The sequence below is a fragment of the Syzygium oleosum genome, unplaced genomic scaffold (genome assembly GCF_021117445.2).
Source record: "Syzygium oleosum isolate NSW1041296 unplaced genomic scaffold, Sole_v2.1 Sole_v2.02, whole genome shotgun sequence".
NCBI lineage: Eukaryota > Viridiplantae > Streptophyta > Magnoliopsida > Myrtales > Myrtaceae > Syzygium > Syzygium oleosum.
In genome coordinates this window covers 3,688,002-3,699,291 of record NW_026607486.1, presented here as the reverse complement: position 1 = coordinate 3,699,291, position 11,290 = coordinate 3,688,002, and the positions used below count along the sequence as shown (strand labels likewise).

At 43.1% G+C, this 11,290-nt stretch overlaps 1 protein-coding gene across 1 annotated transcript; it reads left to right on the top strand.

The window, feature by feature from the left end:
• Positions 1-3,383: 3,383 nt before the first annotated feature.
• Positions 3,384-10,595, top strand: LOC115668144 (SWI/SNF complex subunit SWI3C). Its single transcript, XM_030589646.2, has 9 exons — positions 3,384-3,635; positions 3,753-4,328; positions 5,620-6,158; positions 6,336-6,699; positions 6,779-6,852; positions 7,250-7,389; positions 8,227-8,273; positions 8,389-8,546; positions 9,985-10,595. Exons 1-9 carry the CDS (start codon positions 3,608-3,610, stop codon positions 10,453-10,455), a joined length of 2,397 nt encoding a protein of 798 aa, XP_030445506.1. The 5' UTR covers positions 3,384-3,607; the 3' UTR covers positions 10,456-10,595.
• Positions 10,596-11,290: the final 695 nt, after the last annotated feature.

Here is an 11,290-nt window from a genome sequence, read left to right as displayed (position 1 = left end):
TGGCATCCTAGAGGCCCCCTCTGCTATTTATTTACAGACAGGGACATATACTCTTCGGGCATTCCCAGGAAAGCGACGATGCGAGACTTTTCTTCATCCACCTGGCAAGTGTCTTTTGTAACAGAATCTCTCAATGCTTGGTCGGGCAGCTCGTCTGTCATGATCTCGGAACGAAGGGATCGGCTATCGTGGCAAGGCCACCCTTCCGGTATTTTTTCTTTCTCTTCGGCATGGGATCTTGTTCGGTATAAACGGCTCGTTGTTCCATGGAGCAAGTTTGTTTGGGACAACGGCATTGCCCCGAGACACAGCTTCTTGCTTTGGCTGTCTTGCCTCAACAGGCTCCCAACTCAGGTGAGGTTGCTGTCTTATCATAGAATTGCTGAAGGCTCTTGTGCTTTTTGTCATACAAGACCCGACTCAATCGATCACCTTTTCTTTGGGTGTACTTTCACGGGCTCTCTCGCTCGTTTCTGGGCAAGTAATTGTAATTTATCTTTAACTGCTGGCTCGTGGATGAATACCGTGAGATGGGCTTCCCGAGTCATTGGTGGACAGCCCTTCCATCACCGAATTGCTCGAGCCTCCTTTGGAGCGATGTGCCACTGCATTTGGACTGAACGTAATAATATCCTATTTAGGGATCGTAATCCCTACTTGCCTGCAATGCGTGCCCACTTGGCCAAGACTATTAGGGATGTGGCTGTCTCCCTCCAACCGGTTGTTGACATACCGCGTAATAGAAGACTCCAAGTCAAATGGGGTATTCCGGCTTCTATTTTCCAGCAACTCTAAAGGCGATAACCTTTTAGGTTTCTAATCTTATTTGGCCGCTGTTTTGGCTATAGTTAGTGCTTCGTGCTTTGTATATTTATGCCTTGTTTAGCCGTTACACCTTTGCACCCGTCGTGACACTTTTGTGTTACCTCAGGTACGAGGTTTTTGTGTACGGTTATTCCACTTGTAATTTGCGTGTTGAAAAGTCAATATATCTCTTACCTTACCAAAAAAAAAAATCTACTTCTCATTTATGTTCTAAACCTATTTCTAAGCTAAAAATTTATCCCAGAAATAAAAAAATGAAGTTGCGTTGCCAAATGGATTTCGTTTCTAAACCTGTTCTTGGAAACAGAAAAATAGAAAAACAGGGTAACAAAATGGTTATCATTCGCTCTCTTAAATTTAGTGTAAATGTGTCACAGTGGGTATAGTTTGAGATTTTTAATATCACAAAAGAAATTCAATGTAAATATGTCAAGGTAGGCGTAGTTTGGAATTTTTGTGGCTTTTTTCCTTATTTCTAATCCTAATTTCTTTCTCCTCCCCTTTGCGGTGACCCAAGTTCATATCCTTGCCTTCCCATCAATTTCCACGTCTACTCTTTTTCTAACTCCTCCTACTTTTGTGCCTCTCTCTCTCCTTGACGCGCGAGCGTCGAGCTCAACGTCGTCGTGCGCGACGGTGTCCTACGCCGTGAATGACCTCATCAGTGGCGAAAGGACAGCTGAGATACGTCGGCGCGTGGAGAGAAATGAAGAGACGGATTGAGAGGAAGAGGGGATGAGGCTCATAGAGAGAGAGAGAGAGAGAGAGAGAGAGACGCGAGCATTGGAAGAAATAAAAGATCAGAAAGTACTCAGGTCACTACACAAAAATATAAATACAAGCGTTTTTAGAATATCCCAACACTCACTACACTACATAGAATTCATGTATAAATTAAACTTTTTCGTCATATTATTATTACGGAGAACTTAATTTTTTTTTTACAATTTCGAAAATAAGATTTAAATAGAAGCCATAGATATATTACACATAATCACTGCGAAATAGGCTCTAACAAAAAGACATCGAATAATATAGCTCGTAATGAAAACAATTGCAAAACAAAATATAAATAAAAACTACACAAGTAAAAAAGAAAAGAAAAGAAAAGAAAAGAAAAGAAAAAACCATCTCTTCCCAAATCAACAATAAGTAGGGAAAATTTCAAATCAATACCCAAAGTGGGGTCATTTTCTAAAAAAAGAGTCCAAAGTGGACATAGTGTTAAATAAGGGTTTGAAGTGCCCAATCAGTCTAAAATAGGGACTCGAAGTGCCCAATTAATCTCAAGTAAGGACCTGGGTTCGCCGGCCGGTCAAATGCTCACCGGCCGGCGAGCACAGTTATTATTCTGGCGATCGGAATAAGGGCAGTTTCGTCTTTTTTTTTTTTTTCTTTTTCTGTTTTTTTCTTTTCCTCTCTTTCCTCCGCCTGCCATAGCCGAGGCCTGTGGAGGTCACCGGCCTTAGGCGGAGGCTGCCCTCACCGGCATCGGGCAAGGGTCGCCGTTGCTTGGGCTGGGCGGCGAGGGTTGCCCTCTCTCGACATCTGCGAGGGTCGCCTTTGCCCACCCAACCCAGTCGAGGGCCGCCCACGCCGGCGTCGGGCAAGGGTGAGGGTTGCCTTCGCTGGATCCGGCGCTGCCCTTGCCCGACGCCGGCGAGGGTGGCCCTCGACTGGGCTGGGTGACCCTCGCCCTCAATTGACGCTGGCGAGGGTCGCCCTCGCCCGCCCAGCCCAGTTGAGGGTGACCCTCGCCCACCCAGCTCAAGCGAGGGTGGCCTCCGCTTGAGGCCGGTGACCTCTGCCGGCCCCGGCTATGGCTGGCGAAGGGAAGAGAAGAAAAAAAAAACAGGAAAAGGAAAAAAGAAGAAGAAAAAGACGAAACTGCCCTTGTTTCGGTCGCCGGAACAGTAACGTGCTCGTCGGCCGGTGAGCATTTGACCGGCCGGCGAATCCAGGCGCTTACTTGAGACTAATTGAGCACTTTGAGTCCTTATTTGAGACTAATTGAGTATTTTGAGTCCTTATTTGAGACTAATTAAAATTTTTGAAATTTTAAGGCTCTGTTCGTTTGGCGGAAAATATTCTTCTTTTGGAAAATATTTTTCCGGAAGTCATTTTCCTGGAAAATATTTTCCCGGAACATAATTTTTCGGTGTTCGGCGACCAATATGAAAAAGTTTCAGAAAATATTTTTCGCCGGCGGCCGGCGACCAGCGGCCAACGTCCGGCCACCGGCGGCGGCGGCGTCCGGCGGCGGCGGCCGGCAGCGGCGGGCGGGCGGCGGGCGGGCGGCGACCTTAGTGAAGAAGAAGAAGAAGAAGAAGAAGGCTCCGGAAAGGCTATTTTGTGAGGGGGGAAGGAAAATATTTTTCCACGGAAAACGTTTTCCGCCCCCTGAACACCGGAAAACCCGGAAAATATTTTCCGAGAGAATATTTTTCTCCAAACGAACGGAGCATTATTTGAACACTTCAAGCTCTTATTCGATACTACGTCCCTTTAAGATCCTTTTTTTTAAGAAAAAGATCTTAGTTAAGGTACTTAATTGGAATTTTTCCCAATAACTATCGTGCTCCCGAGAGCGACGAAAATTCCCCCCCACACGGCAAGCCGTGCGCGCACTGCACTTCCCTCACCAGCTCGTCGGAGCCCAATTTGTCCGGAAGAAGCAGCAGCAGCAGCAGCAGAAGAAGAAGAAGAGGAAGAAGAAGAAGAAGGAGGAGGAAGCTCGAATCCTGCCGAGAAGCAGAGATCCCCCAAAAATCTCTATCCAGCAATGCCTGCTTCTCCCTCTTTACCTTCAGGTGCGAAACTCTCTCTCCCCATTCGAACTGCCCTGGATTCATCGACTTCCGGTTCTCCTTTCGCCCGATTTCCGCGGCCGCTCTCACGAAAAGCCCTCTCCCCTCCCATCTCCGCAGGAACGCGCGGCAACCGGTGGAAGCGGCGGAAGCGGGAGGCGACGCAGCTCTCCCGCCGGCACAAGGACGCCGCCGAGGACGACGACGACGACGAGGACCCCAACGACCTCGACGACGACCTCGACCGCCCCGACGACGCCGACGCCGACGACGCCAACCCTAGCGCGAGCAACCACGGACACGCCCAGGCGGCGGGGGCGGCGGCCGATCCCAGCCCTAGGGAGACCGAGGTGCTGTCGGACGGCGGGGTTCGCATCTGCGACTTCCCTCCCGTGGTCAAGCGCGCCGTGAACCGCCCCCACTCCTCGGTGCTCGGCCTCGTGGCCCTTGAGAGGGCGAATTCGGCCGGGGAGAGCAGGGATCAGGTGCAGGGCGGGGCGGTTTGCTTGGAGAATGTCTCGTACGGGCAGCTCCAGGCGCTCTCCGCCGTGCCGGCGGATAGTCCCGGTCTGGCGGATTCGGAGAAGGGTGACGGGGATGCTCCGTCCTTCGTCGCCACACCACCCTCGATTATGGAAGGGATGGGCGTGGTGAAGCGGTTTGGGAGTAGGGTTCATGTGGTGCCTATGCATTCAGGTTCTCTCTCTCTCTAATTACCGATGTGTGTATGAGTTTGCCATCCATAGCAACCTGTATCGTGTAGTTTGATTTTATTCTTTTGCTTTCCCTGCTTTGCCGGCTGCTGAAGTGGTAGCGAAACACGTTCTCTAAATATGAAAGTGTTGCCTTGATTGATAGCTGATATTCCATTAAGGACATTAAGTCGAAGAACTGACGATGAGGTATCCCTAGCATAGAAAGCTTTTGCCAATTGTTGCCCCTAGTTAAAGTGGTTTTGTGTGTTGATGCGAAATGCTTCAGCTTTGCCATTAAAAATGACTGTTGCGATTATTATAGAGGTGCATTTTATCTAAGCCTACGTAGCTTTGAGAACGCACGCTTGATTTTTGAGAAGTGAATTTTTCGGAAACCATAGAGCAAAGTTTGGAGAAATATGAGACAACTTCAGCTCAATAGAATACTCATTAATTTAGTCGGGCGGAGAAAGTTATGCCAGTATCAATAATTTACAATTTAAGACCAAGCTCTACAGGATAGGAAGATGTGGTTGATGTACTTTCATTCAAGTTTCACAGTTTAAGATCGTGCTCTATAGGATAGGATCATATGAAGATGTGGAAGATGTACTTCGGTTCGTACTTGAAGTACTTTCTGGCTCCCGCAAGTCTCGATTCTGTATAAATTTGTCACATGTTTACATTTGAATAACTTCTCATTTCGTACTAGAAACTGTGGTAACCTGCAGATACAAGCAGTTTCTTTTTACTGTTTTTGAGAAGCTTGACTTGATTCTTTGTCAATAAGTTTGTGATGCTTTGTGCTAGATGATCATTCTCATCTTACAATCTATTGGAACTGTTCTAAAAAGTAAACATGCTAAAAGAGTCTTGTTTATACTTCTAGAACATAGACATGTTTCCCACTAGAAGGTTCTTTTGGTATTGGCACGCTTGTGTTATGTCCTAGATTCACTGGCACTTCCACTCAATTCTGCTACAAGTCTGGTATTGTGTAGACAAGTCATAACCACATCACCAATCACCATGTATGTATCTATGATGTTCTGTTAATGGAAATTTTTCCTTTTTTGCAATATACTCGCCCTTGATCGATAAGGAAGTTTAGTGACTGGTTAATGGTTTTTGGTAGACAATAATGTAAGTGAACTTTTATGGTCATCTTGAGCCCCCAGCACCTGTCTATTCCCTGTTATGAGAAGGGGCTGGTAACTGTCCTCACTTTCGTCTTTCTTGAATATGTGTCATGACATAGTATAATAGTTTGGCTTTGGTTTCCCTATGTTCAGACTGGTTTTCACCTTCTACTGTGCATCGATTGGAGAGACAAGTGGTGCCGCATTTTTTTTCTGGAAAATCAGCAGACCATACACCGGAGAAGTACATGGAGTGTAGGAACTATATAGTTGCCAAATATATGGACAATCCATACAAGAGACTCAGAGTTTCTGATTGCCAGGGATTGTTAGCCAGTATCCAAGATGATGATTTAAACCGGATTGTCCGCTTTCTGGATCACTGGGGTATCATTAATTATTGTGCTGCTTCAGCACCTCCTCGTGAATCTTGGAATGATGGTTCTTATTTAAAGGAGGATCAAAATGGGGAGGTTCATGTGCCATCAACTGCATTGAAGTCCATTGATAGTTTAATCAAGTTTGAGAAGCCCAAATGTAGGCGAAAAGCAGCTGATCTATATTCATCCTCATCGCATAAGGACGACAGGGTTTCTGACTTGGATAATAGAATCCGAGAGCTCCTATCTGGAAATTATTGTGGTCATTGTTCTCGGCCTCTTTTAGTTGTGTATTATCAGTCGCATAAGGAGGTAACTTCAGATTTTCTTTGTCATATCAGGTTCTTAACATGTATTCTTCTCCCTATGATTCATGGTTATATTGTTGTCCACATATTGGGAAAATAGAGACTCATTCTATCTTTTGAATTGTGGATGTACATCTCCTGATCCCAGTGTTCTGGTTGACCAACACTTCTATTTTATTAGGTGGATGTATATCTTTGCTCTGATTGCTACCATGAAGGAAGATTTGTTATTGGTCATTCAAGTATAGATTTTACAAGGGCAGATTCCACAAAAATCTATGATGATCTAGATGGAGAAAATTGGACAAATCAAGAAACATTGCTGCTGCTAGAGGGGGTGGAACAATACAATGAGAACTGGAATGAAATTGCGGAGTATGTAGGCACCAAGTCTAAAGCGCAATGTATCCTTCATTTTCTTCGGTTGCCCATGGAAAATGGTATACTGGAGAATATTGAAGTTCCAGGTGCATCAATGTCATCCAGTTTATCAAATGGAGATGATCAGTCTCGTCAAAATTCAAATGTCAATGGGGATATAAGAGGTACTGGCTGATATTTGAAGTTCCGTCTAGTTGTTCGCTTGCAGTATTGTTTGGCTGCAACCCTTCTTTTTTTCTTCAGGTTCCTGTCATCAAGATACAAACTCTGAAGACAGGCTTCCTTTTGCCAATTCCGGTAATCCAGTGATGGCTCTGGTGAGTCTCAGCATTGATTTTGTGCCAAATTTGTTTCCCATTAGATGATATGGCTAAACAGTGGAAAACCATTGGAGGGTGATTATGATAGAACTTCTCCTAGTGTGAGGTTAAAATACATCTTAACACTTCTATCGATGCTTCACTGCCCATGTCTTAGTACAAAGAATGCTCGCTGTTGAGTCAAAGTTTTAGATTTTTCTTTCTTAGGTGGCATATGATCCATCTTCATTGCTTGACTGGGGTGCAGTCATTTGTATATTATCTTTCTATCACAAACATGGTGCTGCATGAGTATTGGCCTTTAGGTGTCTTCTTTTTTTGGGTGGAGAGGTACCTTTTCTGCCTACTCCCCACTACTTGGTTTTCCATGGATCTAATACTAATTAAACTCTAGGTCTCCTTTCTGGCATCTGCTGTAGCACCAAGAGTTGCCGCAGCTTGTGCCCATGCATCCTTGGCAGTGTTGTCTGCTGAAAATGGTGTGGCAGAATCAGGTAACATCATACAGGTGGAGGGATCGGCGCAGGGACATAGGTGAGCAGCTTTCTTTGTTCCGACTCTCATTGTGACCTCAATGTCATTGTTTCCTCAATTGAATTGATTTTCTGAGCTGTTGCAGAGTATTATGATGATTTTAATTAGTTCCTTTTCAGGTTTTGCTTCCTGTTCTTAGTAGGATTTATGTTTCTCATATGTATTTCCTATTTGAATGCGGTGTAGGGTCTTTATTTATCATGCACTCCTTCTGGTTTATTATGACTGATTGAGTTAGTGAAAGTTCAGTCTTGGCAATTATTTCTACCGATTTGTGTGATGCAATTATCAGTGTGATGCTTAAGAAGTTTTTGGATTGATGCCTAAAGATATTTAGCATTTTCTTCAGAAATCCATTTATTCATTCCCAATGTTTTCAGTAGACCTTTTCCCTCGGATCCTCGTCAATTTTTACCCTAACTGTTGTCAAAATTCAGCCTAAGCCTTTAAGTTACCGCTTGCAGTACTGTTACAGCCACTAAATGTACCCCCAGACCTGAATAGCTTCTCACCTGGTCATCCTACATTGATTCCTACAACTTGCATCCCTCGGATAACATCTCCATCACGTTCTCACTTTTTTTGTAAAATGGATCCAAGTAATTGGAATTGCTCATTGTGGATCTAAGTAGGTAGGATGCTCGTTGTTTGGTTATGTTGTGGCCAGGAAAGATCTTGCTTATGTTGGTAGAACTTTCAAAACACAATATCAACTGATCTCCATTAGAAGAATTCCAAAGCTTTCTATTCAGTAATTTGACTTGTTGACCTTGAGCCCATAGTATTTGTCAAGTTTTTCCTGGAATGTAAAGTTAATTATATTTTGCTTACGTGAAGGATGAATTTGGAGACATCACGAGCTGGAGATTCAGTCCAACAAGAAGGTTGGTTGGAAATTTTCCAAATTCTGTACATTTTTTATTCTATGCTGATCTCTAACATTTCATTATGGTTCTAATGTTTGCACTTTATAAGAGGCTTGGCTGTAAATTGATATAGGTAATCAAGATGAGGCAGATGGTTCTTTGCTGTCCCCAGAAAAAGTCCAAGCTGCTGCAAAAGCTGGTCTTGCTGCTGCTGCAACCAAGGCGAAGTTATTTGCAGATCATGAAGAACGGGAAATTCAAAGGTTGTCAGCTAATATCATAAATCATCAGGTGAGGCTATCATTAGTATTATTGTTTGATTTCTTAAATTCAACTTCCTTTAGTGAAACTATTGTGCCATTTCTAACTGTAAAAGTAATAGACAATCTTTTGTTAGAGATTTATCTTTTCAAAATTTTCTTATTGCTAAAATCTTATCAAGTTTTTGACAATTTAGTTTTCGGAATGAATATCTTTTTTTTTTCTCATATCAGTAAGAATTTACTTTCATGGCGAGTCCAATTTAGTTTTATATGGCATGTGAGGAGAACCCCTTCGAAGGATTTTATTTAAAGGAGAGGGGAAAAGTTGAATGCTGCAGAACCTTTATGAAGTTTGAAGTTGGAAGGACAGGTCCCACGATGCAATTAAGGTTTCCTCTGTGTTTGGCAGAGGTCACAATTATTTCTGTTGGAGTTTTTAACTTGTACATAGTGATGCTTATGGATGATTCTTCCACATGCCTTCGACCGTAACTTGCACCAATTGAGATAACTCTACAAAATTTTTGTGTTTTACTCTGGCATCACTTGTTCTACTTCATAGAAGTTTAACTAGAGGTTATGACCCTGTATAAAGCTTTATGCTTGTCTGTGTTTGACTAATCAATATTTGCTTTGTTATCTGGGATACTTACAAGCTTTCTTAATTATTTTGGACCAGATGATTTGTCAATAGAGTGATGCTAGGTATACGAAGACTGATTTACAAATTTATATACTAGTGGAGTTAGACTGTAAATGATCATTTAACCAAGTTAATAATTGATAAGAATCTATGACATTACTCAGTATACTAATTTTGTAAACCAATCTTCGTGTTCACAGCATTATTCTTATCAAAATTTGCTTTGATTAAACAAGTTTTTAAGTTTACTCTGATGTATATTGGACTGCAAGTGCAACAGCTTTCTGTTAATTGTGACATTGATATCTTCAATTATTCTTTGTTTGGGTGAAGACTTGTTTAACTAATTTGTGAGAACTCAGCCTCTGGTGAACTGAAATATTTGGTATCTTGATTTTTACTTGCCCAGTCATCATTGTGGTTACAGTTATTGCCCTTGAGTGCTGTGAATCTTTTGGATGGCAAAACTTTAGCTAGCAAATTTGTTGAAGGGTACCTTTTTGTTAGTGCTGTAGCATTGGTTTGTTTCGATGTTATCATGACGCAGTGTTTATGTCCGCAATAGACCTGTCTCGGCACTTTTGCTCATAAGAGCCTGAGATAAGTACAAATTTCAAGCAAGTTTTACTAGTAGGTTATGTAAAGGAGGATCAATTACTTTTTGGCTGGATGATTGGACAATGGATATTTTTGTCTGCATTGCCGAGAGTATCTCATTTAGATAAAACTTAATAAGCTAATCATCCACCTTTTAAAAGAGGATAAAAATAATTTTGGTTTATCTTGGACCTTGGTTTCTCATAAGCTCTATCTACATGTGCAGTTAAAGAGATTGGAGCTGAAACTGAAGCAGTTTGCAGAAGTTGAGACCTTGTTGATGAAAGAATGCGAGCAGGTTGAGAAGACAAGGCAGAGATTGGCTGCTGACCGAATGCGAATTATATCAACCCGCTTCGGAGCCACAGGAGTCACTTCACATGCAGGCATAACAGGAGTTGCTTCTCCAATGGCTAACAGCAGCTCTGGCAACCCTAGACAAGCAGGCATCTCAGCATCACCTTCGCAACTGAGTGCACCGGGATATGCCACCAATCAACAGATTCCTTCTCACATGCCATTCATTCAACAACGGCAGGCGGTGTTCCCACTTGGGCCAAGGCTTCCACTTTCAGCAATAAACTCATCATCAGCACCTTCTTCAAGCACAGCTTTTAATGCTCCCGGCAATTCCCAACCTAGTCTCAATCATCAAATGCTGAGGTCAGTACCAGGGACTAACTCTAGTTTAGGTTGAAAAGGATAGCGAATGTATCTTAGAGTAGGTGTTCCATTAATTTAACAAATTGGACGTGATTATTATGCTGGGAATTTCCAAGAACCAACGGAAGTTGTCACTAAGGTATAATGAGAATTGTTCACACATCCTTCTTTGTATGTTGGTGTATTACTTTTTTTTCTTTTTTTCCTTTTTGGCTTGGCAATTTTGTCCCTTTCCCCAAACCCCCAAGAGATGAGAGTTGAACCTCCAACGTGTTGAGATAGATGTGTGGCTTCGTATTTCATGTGCCACATTACTGATAGGGGCCTTGCCAGGAGTTTCAGTGTATTTCTGAACATAGAGAGAGATGACTATGTGCAGCAGGACTTTGAAGATTACAATTCTCGTTAGGCTAAGCACACAAAAGATTGGCCATCTCTGATCCCAAAGGCAGATTGCAAATATGGGAAAAAAACTTTGCACCGAATCGTTTTTCTGTAGCCAACCTTTAATTGGACTTGACCGGTTACCTGATCTTGACCAACTCTTGCCATGTTTAGCCAAACTGTAATGCCTGCCCCGCGGTGCTTTGTTGGCACCGCATAGCATCTTCATGGGTGCCAGTGAGCACTTATTATGGCCATTTGGAAAGATATTGGAACAGGGACGATATGTTGGCCGTGATCTTGTTGCTGGCGAATCCTTCGAAGAATTGATTGTTTGTGTGGCTTATGGCTCTGTCACGATCCATAGAGGGCTCGGCCATCAATCAGAGGCCCAGACTCTACTGTCAAACCTGGGGTTGGACCACGATCTCGATCCCGTGGTGTGGATAAGTCCACATCCATCCAATTTTTCTCGGGGAGACTGT